General features: G+C 32.2%; 2 protein-coding genes across 5 annotated transcripts in view; one reads left to right on the forward strand and one right to left on the reverse strand.

Annotated features, from left to right (window-relative positions):
* The window catches only part of LOC114332354 (sulfite oxidase-like), a 161595-nt gene that overhangs the window by 103336 nt on the left and 33075 nt on the right, over window positions 1–25184 (reverse strand). The window contains exons 1-2 of one of the 4 annotated variants that reach the window (XM_050650232.1): window positions 25008–25152; window positions 24718–24947 (exon numbers count right to left, since the gene is read on the reverse strand). The exons of the other annotated variants lie outside the window; for them this stretch is intronic. Of the exons in view, the coding sequence (XP_050506189.1) occupies window positions 24718–24947; window positions 25008–25036 (259 nt within the window). The 5' untranslated portion in view covers window positions 25037–25152. Of the gene's footprint in view, window positions 1–24717; window positions 24948–25007; window positions 25153–25184 lie in introns of those variants that run through there. 4 annotated transcript variants of the gene reach the window in all.
* LOC126884296 (uncharacterized) lies at window positions 15018–17657 on the forward strand. Its single transcript, XM_050650235.1, has 2 exons — window positions 15018–15665; window positions 16791–17657. The coding sequence occupies exons 1-2, from the start codon at window positions 15213–15215 to the stop codon at window positions 17610–17612; spliced, it is 1275 nt and encodes a 424-aa protein (XP_050506192.1). The 5' UTR covers window positions 15018–15212; the 3' UTR covers window positions 17613–17657.

Genomic DNA, 25184 nt, shown 5'->3' on the forward strand with positions numbered 1-25184 from the left:
AAGTTATTAAACAAATACCCATTTTAAAAATAATTAATACTTATTGACGACATTCGAATGACCCACTTACAAATCACAACAAAAATCCAGGTCCGGATTAACAAAACAATATAAAGTAATTGTAACCTTGAAACAACACCCTGTATATTGAAATTTTCAAAACTCGTTTGCACATAGGTATGAAAAGAGCACAAAAAACAAAGTTTAATCGTTAGCTTCAATTTTTTTGGCCAGACAATTTAATGAATTTCTTCTTCTTCTTCTTTCTCGAAACTCCTTATGCCCCCCAGGGGCGTCGGAGGTTTTATTCATCTTCTATCCATCTCTTCCATTTCTTGCGGTCCTTTGCTAACTCTTTCATTTGTTGATGTGTTTTTCCTTTTTCCTGTCCAATTTCTATAATCTGATCGATCCGTCTCTTCCTTGGCCTTCCTTTCCTTCTTTTACCATATCTTTTCGATTCCATCACCTGCTTTGGTAGTCTTCCCTGGTCCATTCTGTTAATGTGTCCATACCATTTTAATTTTCTTTTTTGTATCTTGGTTATTATCGATTCCTGTTTCAGTCTTTGTCTAATATTTTCATTTCTTATTCTGTCCAATTTCGTTTTTCCTGCTATTTTTCTTAGCTGCTTCATCTCCGCTGCGTTTATTGTACTGTCTATTTTTGCATTGTTTACCCATGTCTCACTTGCATACATTAAAGTTGGCACAGAGATTGCGTTGTATACCTTCAGTTTTATTTCTTTATCTATTTCTTCCTTTCCAAATATTGTTTTATTTAGTGCATAGTAGATCTTATTTGCTTTTTTCGCTCTGTATGAGATTTCTTGATCTATCTTTCCATCCTCTGATATTATTACTCCAAGGTATTCAAACGTCGAGACTGTTTCTATTATTTCGTTTTTGCACCTAAATATCGTTTGGTTTATTTCTTCCAAAAGTTAATTTAAATTTGGAAATCTCTCCGAAAAATATTAATTTTTGGCGGATTATTTGATTTATACCGTTCTAATTTAGTTTGTTTAGTTTTGTTAAACTTTTCCTTATTTAGTTTACATTTTGAAAGTGTTCATAAGTTAAACGTTACTTGAAAACTCCTCTATGGAGTCATCTAGTGGAGGCGAACCGCCTGATATTGAGAATTCGATGGATAGTAGCTGTGATTTACAAGATTTAAATGGATTTCTACCCAACCAGCCTCAAAATAAGATAAGTAGTAGTATTAATCTTAACAATATTAATGAAAAACAAAATACTTTAGTAAACTCAGATCAACCAGAAAAAACCAGGCCTGTTTATTTATACGAAAAAATTGATTTAGGACCTTTTTACATTTTCATTGAAAACTCCAGTTTAAATTTTACAGGAAAATTAAACGCTGTTAAAATAGGCGAGATCCTATTTACGTTACATCCAGAAATTGACAATTATATAAAAAAAATTGACTCAATCGGACGCAACCGAGTTAGGGTCTCATTTAAAAATTATAGTAGCGCAAATGCTTTAGTTACTTCCAAATTCCTTATTCAAAAAAATCTGACCGCATACATTCCAAAATTTCAATTGTTTAAACTAGGTGTAGTAAGGGATATAGATTCAGATATATCGGAAGAATATCTTAAAAATAGAGTAAAGGAATTTGATCACCATTGCAAATTCTCGGTTGAGTATGTGAAACGAATAACAAGAAAAATAGTAGCAGATGACAAAGTAATATTTAATCCAACAAAATCAGTTATTGTGTCTTTTAAATGCCAGAATATACCAAAGTATGTAGTAATTAATCATGTCTTACACACTGTTGAAAAATACCAGCAAAAGGTAATTATCTGTTACCACTGCTATAGGTATGGGCACATGAGTAAGCAGTGTAAAAGTAATCCTCGCTGTTTTAAGTGTCATGAATCTCACCTTTCCGATTCTTGTTCTTTATCATCGTTTAACAAAAAATGTCTATCCTGTGAAGGTGAACACTTCACTAATGAATGGGAGATATGCCCAGAATTTGATCGCCAAAAGAAAATAAAACATTATATGTCTGAAAACAGCTTATCTTTTAAGGAAACAATTAAACTCTTTCCTAAGATAACTTATGCATCTATAGCAGCCAATAATTCCTCAATAAATTCTCATCAAACTCCAAATATGAATGCACCATCCTCTTCATATTCCTTTACTCAATTGTCCACGTCTCAAACATCTTCCAATCAGTTCGCTCTACCTTCAGTTTCAAATAGATACACAATAATAAAACCACCAAAATACAAACGACCTATCTCTTCCTCACCAGACCAAGTAACAATGGAACATCAAAAAATAATAAAGTTAAACCCCATGTCCAACAGACCTGGTGGTATTATCACCTCTTCTTCGTATCAATCTACATTTAATCCAGAACAAGGATCTAAAATACATGAACCATCAAAAGAATTAACAGAATTAATATCAAATATAGTTACAAGTATTATCTCTAATATAAATCACAAAAATTTTGAAATTCCAGAAAAATCAGTTCTAGTAAATTCAATTCAATCAGTTTTAAGTTCTCTCTTATATAATAATGAATAGATTGGTAATTTGTCAATGGAATTGTAGATCGGCTAACTCTAATAGAGAAAACCTTATCCACCTATTAGAAGACCAGAAAGTTGATATCGCATTATTATCAGAAACTAGATTTAAACCAGAAAAGTATTATAACTTTCACGGGTACAATATTGTCAGAGACGACCGCTTTTCAGTAACTGTTGGCGGTGGCTCAGCAATTTTAATAAATTCAAACCTATATTACGAGGAAGTCACCATGAAAGTAGATTTAATAAACGTCAATAAAGTAGCAATAAAAATAAAGTTTAAGTCATATACTGTCACATTTATATCTATGTATGTTCCCCCAGGAACCAAGTTATTGTTACAACAATGGAACAATTTCATAACATCTATAGAAAGACCATTTATAATAGGAGGTGACCTTAATGCTCACCACATTGCCTGGGGCCTAGACAACCAAACAGATATGAAAGGTAAAATCTTGATGGACTGTATAGACGATAATAATTTAATATTCAAAAATTATGGCTCTCCTACTTTCTTTAGGAACTTCTCGAAATCGGCAATAGACCTGACCATTTGTACTCCTGACTTAAACCACCTGATCACTTGGAAAACACTTCAAGACCTATTTGGTTCAGACCATACACCTATAAGAGTAGAGTTAGAGGATCAACCAACTCATACATATAATCCATATTCACAAAAGTGGAATTTAAAGAATGTCGACTGGAAATTATATGAACAGTATTCGGAAGATGTATTCTCTCAATTTAAAGATATAAATTCTTATGAACAAATTTTGCACAATATAAATACAACTGCATCCTACTGCATCCCCAAATTTAAAATAAAAAAACCGACTTCCAGAGGAAAATACTGGTGGGATTTAGAATGTGAAGAAGCAGTCAGAAGAAGACAGGAAAGTTTTTGTATATTCAAAGAAAATCCAAACCATGAAAACCTACTTAAGTATAAAAAAGATGATGCACATGTCAAGAAGATCACTAAACAAACTAAAAGAAATAGCTGGAGAGATTATGTCGGATCCCTAAATAGGTCAGTCCCTATTAAAGATGTATGGTCAAAAGTTAACCGAATAAAAAATAGAAAAACAAAGAACAAAGTCCCTGTTATTCTGTCGGAAGCTTCGTGGATAGAAGAGTTCCATCAAAATATCACACCGCCGTCTGCAGAATTAGTAATTCCTGATTTACAACTAAATGCTCTGTACGACTATCCAGAACCAATCCGTTTCCTAGTCAAACCATTTTCTGCCACTGAACTAAACTTTGCGTTGAAGAAAAACTCAAATTCAGCACCAGGTGCCGATAATATCCATTACTCGATGCTATCAAATCTTTCAAGAATTGGTAAGGCTGCACTACTAAATATATATAATGAAATTTGGATGCGCCGCATAAAGATTCCTGACGATTGGCACGTTTACACTATTATCCCGGTTTTAAAACCAGGAAAATCATCAAAGAATTGGGATTCTTACCGTCCAATCGGTCTGGCTTCCTGTATACTAAAAACATATGAGAGACTTATTAAAAACCGTCTGGAATTTTGGCTAGAAAAGAACGACCTATTACCAAGAAGTCAGTTTGGTTTTAGAAAAGGTAAATCCACACAAGATAGCCTCTGCCACTTTTTAATAGACATTTATAGTTCCTTTACTTATAAGAAAGCAGTTAGTGCTTTGTTCTTAGATATAAAAGGGGCTTACGACAACGTTAATCTTCACATACTATACGCGAAAATGTTGGAAATAGGAATACCCGAGATAGTAACATGGAACATCATTAACTTATACATTAATCGAGCAGTTCACGTTAGATTAAATGGAGATCAATCTAACTCCCGATACACATCTTTGGGACTACCTCAGGGTAGCATCCTAAGTCCTATATTATATATACTGTATACTGCTGACTTAGAAACTAAACTTCCTCAACACATAAAAATCCTACAGTACGCTGATGATGTTGCGATATATGCAGAAAATAAGTCAATAGATAGATGTAATAACTACCTTAAATCGACATTGAATATTATAAAAAAATGGGCTACCGATAATAACTTAACAATATCAGAGAGTAAATCAACCATTGTTACCTTCACTAAAAAACGATATGTTCCTCAAAGCCATCTACAATTTGATAATACTAGTATTCCTTATAAAACTTCAATAAAATTTCTTGGCGTATTTTTAGACTCCAAATTAAATTGGAAAGAACACACAAATTACATATTACGAAGAATGGAAAATGCAATGAATATCATGAAGACTGTAAGTGTCAGTAACTGGGGAGCTGATCCAAACATATCAATATTACTATACAGAAATTTGATAAGATCAATCTTAGACTATGGATCTATTTTTTATGGCTCAGCATCAAACTCTGTACTCCAAAAAATCGAGAGGATCAAAAATAAGGCACTTAGGTTATGCACTGGTTATCTTCGTAGCACACCTATATTGGTCATGGAATGTGAGCTTAATGAACCTCCACTTTCATTACGCAGGGAATACCTAAGTGAGAAATTTATAGTTAAAACAGCGGTTAACGATAAACTGCTATTAAATAAAATTGTTCATTTAACCACCTCATACCTAACTCATTATTACTGGGAAAAAAAGAAACTGCTTTTAGTTGTGGAAAGCTTCCTCAACGTTTCTAATTCCATTGGCGACATACACCAAATTGAACAAAGCTCGTCTCGAAAGCTAAATTATGAAGATTATTTATCTCCAGTTAACTGTCATTTAAGTAATATTCGTGCGACAGACTTCCTTACTAAAATAGACCACCTTCAGTGTGTACAAAAAAACTGGGGGAGTTATCAGAAATTATATACGGATGGTTCAAAAATGGAAGGAAAAGTTGGATATGCTATATATTACCCACAAAAAAGTATAAAAATAAACAACAGATTACCTGATAAAATGACAATTTTCACAGCTGAACTCATTGCAATCAAAGAAGCATACAAAATATGTATTAATCAAAAAGAACTCAATTATGTTATATTTACAGACTGCCAAAGCATTGTAAAGACATTGAAATACAATGTACATAATTTTGCAGAAAATTATATCATCAGTGACATCATAGCAATGAACAGTGAAGCTTTGAAATCGGGCAAAAATATAATATTGTGTTGGATAAAAGCACACATTGGTATAAAAAACAACGAAATAGTAGATGATCTGGCTAAAAAAGCAACAACGAAGGAATCCACTCTGCATACTTATCAACTTCCTATGGGAGACATAATTTCTATTATGAGATCTATCAAACGGACGAAATGGCAGGAACAATACAATAATTCAGACAAAGGAAATTATTACAAAAAAATCCAGCCTACACTTCCCATCAAGACATGGTTTAATCAAGTTTCCAACAAAGGCTTTATCAAAACTATTTGTCGAATAAGAAGTAATCACTGTCTGACTCCAGTCTACAAAAGAGAAATAGGACTTGTAGATAATGATGAATGTTTATGTGGAGAGCTAGCTGATCTACAACATATGCTATTAGAATGTCCTTTACATTTTATTGAAATATCAAACTTTTTTGCCAATCTAGTTCAAATTAATGTACAATTTCCTTTTAATCTTATATACCTTTTACAATCAAACAATCTAGATGTTTATAAAATTTTGTACAACCATGTTAATTGTTTAAAATTAAAGCTCTGAGAAAAAAAGAAAAAAAAATAAAAAAAAAAAAATAATAATTAAATAAAATAAAAAGTTACTAAGATCTAAACCTCCGCGAGGTTGAATCGGGTTTAGGTCTTAGCGCGATAAAAAAATATACAAAAAAAAAAAAATAAAATAAAAAATGTAATAAAAAAAATGTTAAAAAATATAATAAAAAAAATAATAAAAAAAACAGAGTAAAAAAAACAGTAGTACTAATAGTTTTAAATTTAGATACTAAGCATATATTTTGTAAAAGAGAGAATTCAAAACACATTGACTGGCCAGTTGGTTGCTTAAACCAGTGCCAATAAAACATAAACACACACACGGTTTATTTCTTCCCTTTTCTTTTGGGTTACTATCATGGTCTTCGTTTTCTTTACATTTACCTCCATTTTCAAATTTTCTATTTCCTCCACCCATATATTGATTAATTTTTGCATTTTCTCTTTATTGTCTGCTATTATTACTAAGTCATCTGCATATAGTAATCCCTCCATTCTCACTGGTACTAAATTCCTGTACCCTATTATTGACTGTAATTGCCTTGACCTTCTTTTAGCGCTCTTCATTACTCTATCCATTACTAATATAAACAAAACTGGGCTGAGACTGTCCCCTTGTTTTATTCCTCTCCTTAGGTTTATTATTGGAGATCTGTTTCCATTTATTTGTACTTTAGCAAGTACGTTTCTATACGTACTTTTTACCACGCTTACTATCTTTTGCGGGATTTGCAGATCTTCCATTACTGACCATATTACTTCTCTATTTATAGAATCAAAAGCAGCTTTAATATCTCTTTAAATTTAACATATAAGTCTTCTCCTATTTCGTTTTTCCTTTCAATTATATTTCTCAGTATGTATATATTATCTGTTGTTCCTCTTTGCTTCCTAAAAGCCGCTTGTTCTTCTTCTAGTTTTCCTTCCAGTTCTTTCCTGAGCTTCCTTTCTATTATCCCGGTGTAGACTTTATATGCCACTGATGATAAGCATATAGCCCTATAGTTATCACATTCCGCTTCATCTCCTTTTTTGTGTATTGGTATCAATAAATTTTCTTCCCAGTCTTCCGGTATCTTTTCTGTTCTCCATGCTTCCCTCATTATTTCCAGCAGCCAAAACTTGCCTCGTTCTCCCACGTACTTCATCATCTCCGGATCTATGTCATCGGCACCTCCCGCTTTTCCAATCTTTATTCTTGCCAATCCTTCTTCAATATCTTTGATATGAATTTCGTCTACTCGATTGTCCCTATCCACTTCTCTTGCCTGCTGTCCTCTCTCCTCATCTTGTTGGTTACTTGCCTCGAATTTTTCTTTATAGTGCTTATTCCATATGGTTAGTATGTCTTGTATGTTTGTTTTCAATTCATTTCGCTCATTTCTAATTCCTCTTATTTGTTTCCTTTTTGTTCCTTTCATGCTTCTTGTTTTATTCCAAAACTGTTTATTGTTATTCCCAAAACCTTCGTTCAATTCTTCACCGAATTCCTTCCAGCTCTTCTTCTTCGCATCTTTTACTAGTTCTTTCACTATATTTCTCTGTCTTCTGTATTCGTCTCTGTCTTGCTCTTGATTTGTGTTTATGTATCGCTTCCACATTTCTTTCTTCCTTTTTACAGCTTGCTTTATTTCCTTATTCCACCATCCAGTTCTTTTATTATTATTACCATTCTTTCTTATTCCACATACTTGTTTTGCAGTGTTCCGTAACGTGTCTCTTAATTTTTTCCATTTCTCTTCCATATTCCATATTTCCTCATTGTTTTCATACTGTTCCAGTATTTTATCTGTCTCTCTTTGGTATAACTTCCTCATTTCCATATTTTTCATCTTATGTATTGCTATTCTTGTATATTGAGGACTCTCTATTATTTCCATTAGTTTCATGTTTATCTCTGCTGTGACTAGTCTGTGTTGGGTACCGAGTTCGGCTTCGTTCTCCGTTTTTATATTTTGTATCGTTAGTTCTGCGTCTCGAGGATATACTATGTAGTCAATTATGCTTCTCGCATTTCTTTCTTCTGCTACGTATGTATATTTTTCGTTTCTCGGTTGATACCAGAAAGAATTACCTATTAACAAGTCATTTATTTGGCAGAAACTTATCATTCTTCAAATTTAATGAATTTAATTTTGATATTATGTCGAAATTTTTAAGAACTCTGGGAACTCATAATAAAAATTTCGATATAATTTCAAAAGTAATGTGATTAAATTGTCTGCACCAAAAATTAAAGCGGGACATTAAACTTAGTTTTTCGTGCTCTCTTCAGGAGTGCAAACGTATTTTAAAAATTTCAATATACAGGGTGTTCTGTCAACTATATACGGAATATACGGACCTGGATTTTTCTTGTGATTCGTAAGTAAGTCCTTCTAATGCTGTAAATAATGACTGATTATTTTTAAAATTAGTATTTATTCATTAACTTAAATGATTTATTAATAAAAGTGCTTTAAAAACCTGCTTATTAATTTCAGGGTTCTTAAAAATTTGAATACATTTAATTTCAAAATTAAAGTTAATAAATTTTTGCACAAAAAATCAAAGTGAACCAATAAACTCAGATTTTTGTGGTCTTTTCAAATGTGCAAACAATTTTTGAAAATGTCAATATACAGGGTGTTGTTTCAAGGTCACAATTACTTTATGTTTTTTTGTTAATCCGGACCTGGATTTTTCTTGTGAGTAATAATTGGGTCTTTCCAATGTGTTAAATAGATATTGATTCATTTTAAAATGAGTATTTATTCAATAAATTTAATAATTTACAATTAAAAGTTAATAATACCTGCTTTTTAATGTGGAGTTCTTAGAAAAATTCAATATAATTTCAAAATTAAAGTCAAAAAATTGTCTGGCCGAAAAATCGAAGCAAACTATTAGACTTAGTTTTTTGTGCTCTTTTCAAATATGCAAACATATTTTCAAAACTTCAATATACAGAGTGTTGTTTTAAGGTCACAATTATTTTATAATTTTTTGTTAGTACGGACCTGGATTTTTCTTGTGATTAGTATGTCGGTCGTTTGGGTTTTGAATGAGAAATATGTGTGCCAAATATTAAAAAAATATACAGGGTAGTTCTAAAGTTATGGCTTAGGAAAGAAATGAGCAAAATCTATAAAACACCCTGTAACTCGGATATAAAAGTCGGTAGGACAAAAAATTTAGTAGACCTAGAACCGCCTTGGTGACCTCTATTCACCATTAAAGTATTTCCGTTTCCCAATGAAACACCCTGTATAGTCTGGGCTGATTATCGGATAATAGGCCATTTTTGGGAAAAGTTATTTACCCAGCAATTTTATTGCTGAAATCGAATTATAAGATCCTATATATTAATAATATAGGTATGAAAAGTCCTCACATAGTGTGCTACTTTTTTTATAAAGAAAATGGCGCACGAAAATCGTGTTTTTTTCAATTATTGCTCTATAACTCCGAAGATTTTAACTTTACAACAAAAACACTCAAATAAAAATTCACCGTGATGAAATTCTGCATAGAGACGTGTTTTTTCCGATCTGCTCCGACAAAAATTTTCCTCAGAAAATGCGGGTTTTCCCAACAAAATCTTTAATTTTCAAATAAAGTTTTAGATAAGTAACTATCTACCAACAATTAAATAATTTGGTGACTTAAAAGCCTTCTTGGTTTAGATTATAGTTCCAGAAGCTGGTGAAAATTAAACGAATATTTTAGCCACAATGCAATTGTTAATTAATAATTTATGGTCGCAATAGTAACCAAAATAATTATGATACACTGATTAAACTTTGAAATCTTATAAAGATGAGATGCCTATTTAACATTTTAGTCGACAAAATATAATTTTTTTATTTTTTTGCATAAAAAGAATGCTTTAAAACTTTTTTGCAACCATTTGCAAAAAAGTTATGAAATAGCAAAATTAACATACGATTACTACGGTGTTTATAATTTTTTTAATTCTTTCAAAGCGTAGAAGTGAGTTTAAAGTAAAAGCTAATTATTTACAAAAAAATATCGATTATAAGTTTAATGGTTATATTTTAATTAAAGATTAAAATATATTTTTTTGTAATTTACACGCGCGAAAGTAGAATAATACAGTACTGTAGCAAAAATTTTCACTCGGAGCGACGACCGGCGGTCGCGCGACGTACACTTTTAATAAATAATGTATGCTGCGTGTCAGTCGCTTCGAGTGAACATTTTAGCTCCGACTCTGTATCAGGCCTACTTTTGCGCTAAAAATTACAAAAAAAAGTATTTTTAATCTTTGATTAAAATATATCCATTGCACTAATTTTTGACATTCTTTGTGAGTAATTAGATTGTACCATAGACTCACTTTTAAGCTTTGAAACAATTAAAACAAATTATAAACAACGGAGATATCGTATATTTACTTTACTGTTTCATAACTTTTTTGCAAATGGTTGGAAAATTTTTTTAAAGCATTCATTTTCAAGACCTATGAAAAACGCATTTTAAGTATTTTTAAAATTAGAACATAATAAACCATTTCTGAGAAATGTTACATTTAAAGACAATGCAAAAAATGAAAAATTTATATTTTGTCGACAAAATATTAAATAGGCATCACACCTTTATAATCTTTCTAAGTTTGGTTGTTATTGCGACTGTAAATTGTTAATTAACAATTGAATTGTTGCTAAAGTATTCGTTTCATTTTCACCGGCTTCTGAATTTATAATCTATACCAAGAAAGCCTTTATTTCACCAAGCTATATAATTATTGATAAAGAATTACTGGCCCAAAAAAATTATTTGAAAATTCGAGATTTTGTTGGGAAAATCCACATTTTCCGAGGAAAATTTTCGTCGGAGCAAATCGAGAAAAACATGCCTCTATGTAGAATTAAATTGGGGTGAAGGTTTACTTGAGTGTTTTTGGTGTAAAGTTAAAATCTTCGGAGTTATAGAGCAATAATTGAAAAAAATACGATTTGTCGGCGCCATTTTGTTTATAAAAAAAGTAGCACACTATCTGAGGACTTTGCATACCTATATTAATAATATATAGGATCTTATAATTCGATTCCAGCAATAAAATTGCTGGTAAATAAACTTTCTTTGTACTTTACTAATTAGACCAGCGTATTATAACTATTTTTTTTTCAAAATTTAAAGATTATGCAAAAAAAGAAAAATTTATATTTTGTCGATAAAATATTAAATAAGCATCTCATCTTTATAATCTTTATAAGTTTGATCAATGTATCATGATTATTTTGGTTATTATTGCGATCATAAATTCTTAAGTATCAATTGAATTGTTGCTAAAATATCCGTTTAATTTTTACCGGCTTCTGGAATTACAATCTATACCAAGAAAGCTTTGATATCACTAAGTTATTTAATTATTGATTAATAATTACTTACCTAAAACTTTATTTGAAAATTAGAGTTTTTGTTAGGAAAACCCGCATTTTCCGAGGAAAATTTTCGTCGGAGCAAATCGTGAAAAACATATCTCTATGCAGAATTTAATTTGCGGTGAATTTTTATTTGGGTGTTTTTGTTGTAAAGTTAAAATCTTCGGAGTTATAGAGCAATAATTGAATAAAATACGATTAGTCGGCGCCATTTTGTTTATAAAAAAAGTAGCACACTATCTGCGGACTTTGCATACCTATATTATTATTATATAGGATCTTATAATTCGATTCCAGCAATAAAATTGCTGGTAAATAACTTTTCCACGAATTTTGCTAATTAGCCCAGAGTAATAACAGATAGTTATTTTCTACATACTGTATAACATGACAGATCGGTGCACACAACTGCCGCATTGAATCAAAAATTATTTGTGAAGTTTCACCCGGCATTGAAACAAAATCTAATATTCTAATTTGAATTCCTGTTTCTGGATTAAAAAATCTATTAACAATTGTGGGAAGTAATTTTAAATCTTTGTGGCCGAAAGCATTAGAATATATGCATATACATGCGCTTTTTTTTAAATAAAAAATTGTGAATACGAATATGGCGGAAAAATATGTAACTGTTTCGGTTTTGCCCTTGCACATGAAAATTTTTTGTCGTATAATACATTACGCATTTTGACGCATAATACATTAGGAATTAACGCTTCCATGAGGAAGCGGTATTATTCAAAAATCTTTTGTGTCCCTTTGTCACTAGATGTTTACTGCTTGAGAGAAACAGAGCAAAATGCAAAAATTTTGAAGCATGTCAAAATTTTCAATTTGTTTTAAATGTATACATTTTTTTCTAATACTGAGAAAACTAATAAATATTTTTGAAAAATGTAAACGCAGAATGAAACATTGAATTATTACCGAGGGCCGAAAGTCCCTGAAAACTTCTATAATGTTTATTTTAATAAGTTGCAGGGGTGAAAATAAAAGGGGAAATTTAGTGTGATTTTTAATTGCAAATATTTCATTCAAAACAAACTTTTTATTTATCCTAAGGGACTTTCAGCCCCCGGTAATAGAGTAGTCTTTCATTCTGCGTTTAAATCTTTCAAAAATACTTATTAGTTTTCTCAGGATTCGAAAAAACATGAATACATTTAAAACACATAGAAAAATTTGACATGCGTCAAAATTTTTGCATTTTGCTCCTTTCCCCTTATAGGCGAGCGGCACACCCCTAATTTGAGGCTTAGAAATCGAAAAAGCGAATAGGATAGGTGAATGGCAAATTTTGGTCATTTTTTTATGTTTTCGAGGTCGCTGAATCCGAATATGAAGTTTATTTTTATCTAGAATTGGTGGAACATGTTTAACAATCAAATTCTATGCAAAAATGCGAAAAATCAATTTTGATGATTTTTCATATTTACCTCGCTGTATCTTTGGTCGCTGCAAATATTTCCATCTGAAAATTTTAGTGGGTCATCCTTGTAGAATATAGCTAACAATGAGATTTGTCCGAGATGATTAAACAAATTAAAAGGGAAGTTTTCAAATAACTACATTTACCAGCAATAGTCATAACGTAATTGTGGTAACTAACCATAGTTTTACTTAGGTTGTTATTTGTCAACTTGATAGTACTTAACTAGTTATTTATATTTATTGCCCTAGGACAGAGGTCGGCAAATTGCGGCTCGCGGGCCACATGCGGCCCTTTGCAACTTTTTGCGCGGCCCGCCAAAGTACTAATATAATTTTAGAAAAAATCAACAAACTTATGATGAATAATAAATTAAAGACAGAAACACAACAGACGATTAAGGACAGAAGTTGTATGGACCAAAATTCACTAGAAAATAAGGAACTTAATAAGGCAATATGAAAAAGAATAAGATAATAATAATAAGGCTTGTCAGATACTCCCAATTGTACTTGTGGCAAAATCGGAGATCTAACACATGTCATATTAGAATGTCATTTAAACATAAATAACATAAACGACCTTTATAAGGAATTAAAAGATTTAAAATGTTTTTTCCCAATAAACCTTAATACTTTAATATTTACAAATGATATGGAAATTCTTCATCTCATTTATAAACATGTTAAATTATGTAAATACAAGTTGTAAACGTAATATAATAGGCATAATTTGTTAATGTGGTTTGAAAAAATAAAAAAATATATAAAAAAACACATAATAAAATAATAACAAAAAAATAATAAATAAAAAAAAATAGAAACAAACATAAAAAAAGAAGTGTTTCGCACAAATTAAAATATATATTAAAAAAACAGTAAAATAATTAAAAAAAAACAAAATAAAAAAAGCTACACAATGTACCAATGTATCTATAAAAATAATATTGTAGAATGTACCTATGTTTATAAGAAATTTATGACTATGAATCTGCAATCAATCACAAACAAGTCTGGCTAATTGGCTCTGCCAAAGCCAAAAAAAAAAAAGACAAGACTTCAGGGACAACAATACCGAACAAACGACAAACATAAAATAATAAACATTGTTGAAGATTACTATTTATACAGAATTATATTTGTCCAGCGTAGCAAAACCAGAAAACCACAGTATGGAAATATTAAATGTAGGATCTAAATATTCCCAAAATTACTAACAAGGAAGTTATAAATGCCTTAAAACAGATGAAAAATGAATAAAAATAATACAAAATATACATCGAACGAGTTAGAGGTCCATCGAACGAGCTATGTTAGAAGTATCTCTGAAAGAACATATTACGAAAACAAGAATGAGTGAAGCATGACGAAGTTGGAAGATGTAATTGGAAGAATTACGCAAATGAAATGGAACTGGGTAGAACACGTGACGTGACAAAACAACGAAATGTGGACGAGAAACTTTATACATTGGAGACCGCACGAGCACAGTCATAATAAAGGAAGACCTCAAAAACGATGTCTAGATGACATCAAAGCAAAAGTGGGGAGAAACTTTAACTAAATAGCACAAAATAGAGAGAAGTGGATAACTCATGGGAAGGCCTTTGTCTAGAAGTGGATGCAAACAAAATGAAGAAGAAGACTATTTGAGCTATATTTGAATTTGGGCCCGTATAAAATGTTGTTACCGACCATACGAAAAAGTTGCCGACCCCTGCCCTAGGGCATTATTTCATAGTTAACTGACTTCGAAATCATGTCATTATTATTTGTTAAATAATATACCAGTCGGACATTAATATTATTTTTTTTTCTACCGTGTGAGAACGAAACCGAACGAAACGTACATTTTTAATTTAATCTCTCTAATGTTCGATTAAAAATTCTTTTTGATAAAATCGGCATCACTGCGCTAAAAACTCTTAAGCATTGTTTCCACCGGAGGAACAAATAGCAACATGTAGCAACATTTTTGTTGCCTGTGTTTCTTCTTGTTTGTAAATTTAGGAACTTATTAGCAACAAATGTAAACTTTTTATTTCCACTGACAGAACTTTTTGTTTCCGGTCGTTTCTGATAACTGAGAGAGAGCAACTTAGTGTTTCCACCGCGGTTGGTAAACATGGATCAAGATGATGAAATAGCTGCAGCAGCGGCGGCCTATATAGTGTTGTCGGCAAAAAAGAAAAAAAGAAAGCACAAATGTTGGGTGAAACCAAGTCTCTGTGATAGAAGTGAATATGGTGGCATGCATCTACTCAATGTATTAAAAAAAGACGATGTATACATAGGAAATAATAAAAATAATGGTAGTGTCAAAAATTTTTTACGAATGTCCAGCACCGATTTTGAATGGTTATTATGTCAAATTGCCCCCAAAATACAGAAAGAAGATACAAATTATAGACAAGCCATTTCACCAATGGAACGACTACTGCTCACACTGCGATTCCTTGCAACAGGCGATTCTTACCATTCCTTGATGTACTTGTTCAAAATTTCGGTATCATCAATTAGTAGAATTATACCAGAAGTATGTAAAGTAATCGCTGAAGTTCTGAAGGATAAACTTAAGGTAAGTAGATACCTCGGTAGATATACAGCTTTTCAATCAAATGACATAATGTAATTAGTAGTAGACATTTTAAAAAATTTTAATAAAAACCAATTTTTTGAAGTGTGAGAAAAAAATTAACAAGATATTCTATTTAAATTCTAAATAAAAAATTTAAAAAATCTAATTAAAAAATTAAAGAGATATTCTTTTTAACAAATAATATTTTATCAGTAATTTACATCAAGTCCTGCATCTGACATGGCCAGACGTATCGCATCAGATATAGATGATTCTTGAAGATTTCTACAAGGCTGCTTTTCTTTTGAGAGTGTCGAATTGTTTGTCTCTGTTTGGGGAAGATAGTTAGTTTCATAACAAGAGCTATTTGGGGATGGCATAGGTGTGTGTGTTGTTGAGGCTGGTGATGTTACAGAATCATTGGTACTGGATGAGTAATAGTTCTGGTTATCTGAATAATATCTTGCTGTGTTGTTATTGGCCGAAGGTGTATGCCAACTTTGATAACATGGAAATGGCCGATCGTATTTACCCATAGATGCGTCATACAAAATATTAGAGATCAAATGCTCTACCGTGTTTTTAGCGTTTTCATTTTGAAGATTTTCGATTTTACAGGCAACTAGTTCGCCGAAAATTTGGAACCGATTACGTGGCTTTTTATTTTGTAGCTGCTTCAGCAATACATATGCCTCTTCCTGTCGTTCGTCAGTTTTCACATCAGCTTGTCTTTTCTTCATTGTTTTTGGACTTTTAAAGAGCCTAGGTCCCTGTTTACTTTTTGTAGTGCTGCTTGTGGAAGGCGTTGGAGATCTGGTTCTGTTTTCATTAGGCTTTGTAGGTGTTTCAGTAATAGCAGCAACAGTTTTGTTCAGAGTGTCGACGTCATTGTTCGCCTCTCCAACAATAAAAGAAGAATCAGTTACTGCATCTGCCTCGTCTGCTATATTGGAATCTTGCGATTCAACTTCCCCGCTGTCCGTTGCACTGCTGTCTGACCCATCATCTTCACCCTGAAAATTAAAAATATATTTTTACTTCTTACTCTTTTAATATGAAATACAAATTATATTTAAAGCGAGAGAAGTTTTGATTAAACAAATTTACCGGTTTTTTATTTTTCAGATGCCTCAGAGTAGAGAGGAGTGGCTTATTACGGGACATCAATTCGCTAATCTTTGGAATTTTCCTAAATGTGCCGGGGTTATGGATGGCAAACACATTATGATACAAGCACCAAAACATAGTGGCAGTGAATTTTATAATTATAAGTCCTTCTTCAGTGTGGTGTTATTTATTGTGGCCAACGCAAATTATGAGGTGATGTATCTTAATGTGGGCAGCCAAGGTTGTATATCCGACGGTGGAGTGTTTGACAGTACTCATTTCAAAAAAATGTTATATCAAAACACGCTCAATTTGCCTGAATTAGAACCATTGCCAGGAAGAACAAAAGCTGTTCCGTTTGTTTTTCTAGGAGATGACGCTTTTCCCCTATCACCAAACTTATTGAAACCTTACCCTGGCACTCAAGAGAAAGGTTCCTCAAAACGAATTTTTAATTACCGCTTGTCACGCGCTAGGCGTATTTCTGAGATGGTTTTTGGAATCATGTCTGCTAGGTTCAGGGTATTAAGAAAACCCATGCTACTTGAACCCGACAGAGTGGAATTAGTTGTTGCTGCATGTGTATATCTCCATAATTTTCTGAGAAGCAGTTTACATTCCCGAAAGTCATACTCACCTCCTGGCACCTTTGATTCAGAAGACAAAGATACGGGCGAAAGGATCCCAGGTTCTTGGAGAAACGAAATAAACAACAATATGTTTGCATCACTGCAAAAACAAGCACGTAATTCAACGTTGGAAGCTAAACAAGTTCGAGATGAATTTGCTCAATATTTTATGTCACCCGAAGGAATGGTTCCATGGCAAAATAATTTTTAACTTTGTATAAAAATTACAAATAAAACAAAAAAAATACGTACCTCACTTGTAGTTATTCCTTTTTCAGTACATTTTCTAACTTTGTTCCTGCCCGCAAGAAACAACAAGACTTCATAAGCAAACCACTTTGAAATAAATACGGCGCCGGCTCCCGACTTTTTTAACGTACGATATTTTTTTCTTTCTCTATAGAATTGTGCAATAACATTTTTCATTTTTCTTTTCACTTCTTCTATATTTGAGCCTGTTTTTTCTGCCAATGTTGTCCAAGCATCGTGTTTCGCATTTCTACATTTATACTGGGCGTGCTTTGTATTCCATAAACACTCACATTTCGATTAATTCGAGTACTAACTCATTTGTCCACATGAACGGCATTTTTCTATTTTTTCACACGTCCGACCGACTATAAATTATTCCACGTTCGCCGTCGAGCTGCACTAGACAAAAACAAGTCACTACAAGTTGCTGTATCTGTTTCCACTCAGACAACAATATGTTTATGTTGCCTGTTGTTGCCGTATTTCTTTTGAAGTTTACCGCTAAAACTGGAAACCACCAACAATCGCAAACATGCAACATTTGTTGTCGAAACAAGAAGAAACACTTAGGAACTTTGAGGAACTTTGCGAAACATTTTTAAGCAACAAGCAACAGAAACACAAAAGTTCCTTCATGTTCCTCTGGTGGAAACTATACTTTATAAGGACTGCGTTACCTATGTTCTTTATACTGTAAAGTCAAGGTGAGAAGGACTATAGTAGACGGCTAATCCTTCCAACACTGGACCAAACTAAATCAGATGGCAAACATCAAACCACAACGGTTCCTCTCAGAACCAATACTGACAGTAGCGAGCATGGTTCCATGACATCTCGTAACGCGACAGTTCGTAACCGGACAGTTGGTAACGGACAATTCGTAACAGCGACAGTTCGTAACGACGACAGTTCGTAACGGCGACAGTTCGTAACTATACAAATTCGTAACGGACAATTCGTAACGTCCAAATTGAATTATTCTGTTTATTGTTGTTAACGTGGAAACTAACTGTCATTACAGTTATAAATGAAACTATGTTTATCAATTTAACGAATCAGTATCAGGATAAACATTTTTTTCTACAACCGTGCTAAAAATGCAATTTTTAGCACTCCATGCGAGCGTTAAAAATGCTACTTTAAGGCACTAGTGCTTTAAAATTTTTATGGCACTGCAGTTCGTATTGACCGTATAGGCAATTTTGATGTAATGTCAAAAAAATATAAAAATGGAATGTCGGTCAAGTTCAAGTAAAAGTTTTTGTAGATATTGTCCTGTAATTACGTTTGTACAAAAAATATTGTCTGATATGCGTGTTAAAAAGTACATTTTAAGGCACTCATGTGAATTGCAGAACTCGCTTCGCTCTTTCTGCAAACTTTCACATGCGTGCCTTAAACGTGTACTTTTAACACTTATATCATAAATAACTATTAAGGCATTTCATATTTCGTGTTTCAGAATATAATAAAAGTATTTAAACCACGTATTAAAGTAATAAAAGCCATTCCTCTTATCAACTACATATAACCGTTGATTGAATGTCCCAAAGCTATTACCTATTACCAATCACAAGGTTTATTATAATAACAGGTAATTATAATCTTTCCTTTACAAAATGTTTATTTAAAATTTGAGACTGTCTAAAGACGATTGTCAGATTAAAGATGTCAGGAGTTAAGTACTTCATTATTCCTTTGTCTAGGTACAGTAAAACCTGTCAGTAAGGGCCAATAAAAATGAATGAATTATTGGCCGATATAGAAAGGTGGCCGGTATTGCCAGTTTTTGTAGTCTACATATACAGTAAAACGTGTCAGTAACGGCCACTAAAAATGAAAGAACTATTGGCCGATATAGAAAGGTGGCCGGTATTGCCAGTTTTTGTAGTCTACATATAATTGGTTTAGAGAATTTTTAAACTGGTGGTTAGTACAAGTGGCCTTTTTGGGCCGTTGGCCCGTAACACAGGTTTTACTGTAATTGTTTTGGAGAATTTTTAAACTTTCCGTTAGTACAGGTGGCTGTTTTTGGCAAGTGGCCGGTAACACAGGTTTTACTGTATATGCAAATTTAAGGAACAATAAGAGAAATAAACTTTTAAGAATATTGTTAAAAGTTTGTATGTATTTAAATATTTGTTTCTGTTTAAAAACTTTTAATATAGGTACATACTCTGAAACACGAAATATAAAATGTGTTAAACATGTTTATCCCCGTACTGATTCGTTAAATTGATAAAGATAATTTCAATTATAACTGTGAGAACAGTTAGTTTCCACATTAACAAAAATATACAGAATAATTCAATTTGGACGTTACGAATTGTCCGTTACGAATTTGTCTAGTTACGAACTGTCGCCGTTACCAAGTGTCGCCGTTACGAACTGTCACTGTTACGAATTGTCCGTTACCAACTGTCCGGTTACGAACTGTCGCGTTACGAGGTGTCTGGTCACGGCGAGCATATATATTGAGGGCATCACGACATCCAAAGAAGATATTGTATTAGAATTCTGCAAGAACACGAAATGTGAGATAGTGTGCATCCAGTAAACTCACAGACCTAATTGCAGCGAGAACAAAAATCAAAAAAGCATGAAACGATTGCGGAGATGCCACAAAATAAGCATGAAAGCGCGGTATTTGTGAGAACTCAAACCATAGTCTCATCTGTGGGAACAACGAATGTAAATGGTAAAGAGGTAATAACCATTGAGATCGGAAACTACACAATAACCTCGGTATATAAGCCCCCAAACCAGCTCTTTATATTTTCACCCATAACTATGTAACTTCCAAAATACCCTAATCACCTGAAAATATATACCGATGCTTCAAAACAAAGTGATGGTGTGGGCTGTGCCTTTTGTATACCGTACCATCACTAGATGTTAAAGAAAAGTTTAAACTTAATTCCAATACATCAATATTTTCAGCAGAAACCATAGCTATCATAAAAGCATGCCAATACGCCGAAAATAAAAATCTCAAACAAATAAACATATTTTTCGACTCATTATCAGTTTTAAAAAGTTTCTCTAGTCAACTAGACGAAAATTCTGTTAACGTAAATCCCTACATCAAAGAATTAAAAATACTATTATCTAATCTAACTACTATGCAGTGTAATATAGTATTCACGTGGCTAAAAGCTCGTATCGGTCTTGAAAATAATGAAAAACTAGATCAGTTGGCAAAAGACAGCATTTTGAGGGGCGAGGAAACATTGAATGATATTGGACTTCAAGAATGTATAACCATAAGTAAAACAGGACTACATGATAACTGGAAACTTCAATGGAATCAGTACTGTATAAATTGTCCAACAAAGTATACTCTTTTGCATCCGAAAATCCCGACAGTTTATTGGCATAAAAATTTAGATTTTTCAAGACACGATATTGTTACTATCTCTCGACTAAAATTTGGCCAGGCCTGTTATCCCGCACATCTATATAAAATCAATGTAATACAGTCGGATTTGTGGGAACCTTTCAATACAATAAGTGACTTGGATCATATATTTTTTGCATGTGACAAATATGTGACACAAAAAAATCTATCAAAAGTGATGCCAAAATTCTGATGCCAAAAAAAAAGAAGAAAAAAACGAACTTCCAATCACAACCCAATCAGCTTATACTGGAGACTTTAACAGTCACAGTTTACTCTACAGGGCTATGCAGATTCAGGCGCAAAAATGGAGACGCAGTTGAAGAATGGGCTGAAACGAGTAGTCTTACGTTAATCCATGGTCTTAAACTACCCCACCTTTTCAGAGCAAAGTTTGAAAAACAGAATATAACCCGGACATTTGTGTTTCAAGTAATAACCTCAAAGACTGATGTACCAAATATAATATATGGCCCCATACCAAAAACTCTTAGAACAATTGAAGACCTGAAAGTGGAAGAAATAGGGTATGTTACAAAGCCTACCTTTTGATATATGGGCAGTTAAAATTTTTATTCCTCTACTTTTATCATGAAAATATTGTTTGTGCTATTTGGCTTTATTTATATTGCTATAATCATTTCTTTACATATAATGTTGATAATTTGTTTATATTTTTAGTATTTTTTTTTTCTAAAAATAAATAAAAACTGTAGGTACAGCTGGTTCCTAAAAAAACTGATACTGACTCTTAGTAAGGTTTGATCATTTTGAGCAGTGTATTTGATTGGTCGGACATTATATTATATTTATTATGACAGACAAATAATAAATTAAACAAACAACTCATTACATATTCATAAATTGTAATAATTATTAAGGTCTAAATTTTGATATTATTTTAAATTCTTGCATTTTATAAAGAGTATATAAATGATAGTTTTTACATAAAATGGGGTTGTTGTTATTATTTTTATTATTATTAAGGAATAAAACAAACGACTTAACTAATGAAACTGTGACATAATGCTTGCAGTTTTCGCATCTTCAAAAGGATTCTCTTCTAATCTCTCCAAAAGCGTAAGATCTTCATGAGCGGCAGATATTTTAGGTCTTCCAGAACCTTCATTTCTTTCGAAAGTTTCTTGTTCTCTCCATATTTTATTAATATTAAAAACTGTTCTGTTTACGTTAAAATGGTTCGCTACGGCAGATAGTGACCAACCATCTTCTAACTTTGTTACAATTCTTGCTTTTAGTTCTTTGCTAGCATGGGGAGCCATTTTTTGAGGTTTTTTTTTATTGGCTTTAGAATTAGACCATGCGGCCAGAAACAAAGTAAATAGTACATACATAAACATAATATATATATCTTATCTAAACTATCTAATTACTAATCTAAGTTAAGGTTATCTAAGTCTGACCTACCTTTTTGTTAAGAATATATATAATAAACATTTTATTTTCAAAGTGAATTTTTGCTAAATTAATCTTAATAAAAATTTTGGGATAAGGACAAGGGTCACACTTTTCTCATTCAAGGATTTTTCTTTTTTCTTAATAATTATTGATTACCTATTTACCCACCCCACACGGTAAGGCAGGCATGTAGGCAATCAAAAGGAAAGACATTATTTAAGGTTACAAGCCTAATCTAGTCATTCTATAACTTAATTTTACAGTCATATAGGAAAAACAAAATAAAATCAAAAATACGTTTATCACTCAGTGCCAAAAGATACATAACATTATAGGGACCGTAAATGTTTAAACTTCTTAAATTTTTTGTAAGAATGTCCGGAATGTAAGAATTTTTTGAGGTTGAACAGAGTAAGTTATCTGATAAATTTTAAGATTTGGCAGTGACAGTGACAGTATGTAAATAATAAGTATTTATCCTTCAAAATACACTGCTCAATTTTCTACAAAATACGCTTTAAGAGTCGTATCAGTTTTTTTAGGAACCAGCGTACCTTCTTCCATTAATTTTAGTTTGTATAACTATCCTTTATCTGAATGGATGAAGGGGGTATGTTGCATGAAATAACACTCTATAATCCGTTTTACAGAAGTTTATGTGATTGAATACAAAAAAAATCTTCTTCTTCATGTGCCGTGATCGATTATAGAGCATTGGCTATGAAATTGGATATAGTAATTCTCTTGACGGCAGTTCAGAAAAGGGATGCAGAGGATCTGTTAAACAATTCTCACAGGTTTCTAAGCCATGACGGTCTTCTACGACCTGGCCCTTCTTCATCCGTCTACCTTGCCTTGTATTATTAAATGGAGTATTTTATACAGAGTGAGTTTTTTGTATCGAAAGCTCTTTTCTGTAAATCTAATGAACTTTCTTATTTCGAATGGAACACGCTATATATTTTTTGCGTTTTGAAGTTCTTAAGAAATGCTGATTATGTTTCGTGTTATATTCCCTATACCTAAATGTCATAATTTCGGAGTTATTGCTACATTTATTTAAAAAAAAAAATAAACAAATTATAAAAATACAATTTTTCGGCCTGGGTAGACATTATTTTAGGTTCTTTTGATCGTTGGAAATAAAAAAGGACTTTTGTAATTTTTTTTAAAGTTAATCGTTTTTAACAAAGTTATAAACAATTTAAACCTGAAAAAAACGAAAAATGGTTCATACCTCACTCTTCCATTCAAAAATCGTATTTTACATGTTACATACCACCTTCATCAACTAGAATATCTCTTATTAAGCTTTTTGGAGGTGCAGTATTTAATAAGTGTCATATGATAGTGAAGTTATATACCACCTTCATTCACTAGGAAGGTATTCTAGGTATACACTTAGGTCTTCAATTGGTATAAATATCTTTCCAATTGTCAGACCACAAGAACGAGATTTAACTTCAAAAAGGCAAACTGACAAAAAAATGGGAAGACATGCTAGATTTTGAGCTGCTCCGTTTTAAACCAAATGTAGAGATATACGAAAAATTTGTAGAGGTAATATGTGTCTAGGAAAGTTATCCCCAGGGGATGTAGACAGCAATATGTTTCCGGGATGTCCAACGAGTCCAAAGAACTAATAGGAACGTACAAAACCCTATATTCCGCTGATCCTTTTAGCCAAGAAATGGTTGACTTCGGAGCAGTCCTACTCCAACAGCTGAGACAGGGGCCAGAAAGGAAAAGTGGATGAAACCCTCGAAAAAAATGGACATAGTGGCAAAATAGCATATAACCTTGTCAAAAAAACTTAACGGTGATTCAAAAGAACATAAACCACCTTGCAAGGTTAAAGCAAACCAAGTGGCTACTCAACTCCTTAAGATTGGACGAACTAAGAACCGAGATATAAGGACCCAAATACTAGAAGAAGATTGAATCAGAAGACAAACGATCTAGGAACTTCTTTTGCACTAAAAGAACTCAACGACGGCGACGGTATGAACATAAAAAACGGGAAAGCTGCAAATGTGGATAATATATGCAATGAACAAATAAAGCATATAGGCCAAGGACCAAGAAACTGGATCTTGCAACTTTATAACATGTGCTACAAAGCCTGCGAAATTACAAAATCATAGAGAAAATCTTTAGTAATAGTCTTGTTAAAACCAGGAAAGGACCCAAAAAATCTCAGTAGCAACAGGTATATTTCGCTGTTATAATAATTAATTTAAAAACTTACCTTTCAGTAAATATACCACTAGGGAACCAGAAAGTGCTGCTCCTAAAATCACTTTATATAAGTTTTTCGAATTCTTGCTATAGTCGAACTTATATGAATAATATTTTTTGTTATATTTATAAATTGGCAGGAATTTGAGCAATGCATTTTTCTTATATATCTTTAACTGTTTCTTGTTAAGTAACTGACTACTATTATTTCTGGGGAAAAGTTTAACATGCCTTACAAATCTGAAATAAGTATAGAATAATAATGAAATATAATGTATAAATAATCTGTTATAAACTTACCTTTTAACAAATAATTTGAAAAAATGCATCAGAATATATTAAATATCAAAGACTTTGACATTATAAAACTTCATGTCAAAGAGAAAAATCATGTTCAAAGCCAAAATATTAAAATTTACATGGTACATATAATTGGGTTTACCAACCAACGTGATAAGTTTGCAAAATCCGGCTCAA

This window comes from Diabrotica virgifera, chromosome 5, assembly GCF_917563875.1.
Source record: "Diabrotica virgifera virgifera chromosome 5, PGI_DIABVI_V3a".
Classification (NCBI taxonomy): Eukaryota; Metazoa; Arthropoda; class Insecta; order Coleoptera; family Chrysomelidae; genus Diabrotica; species Diabrotica virgifera.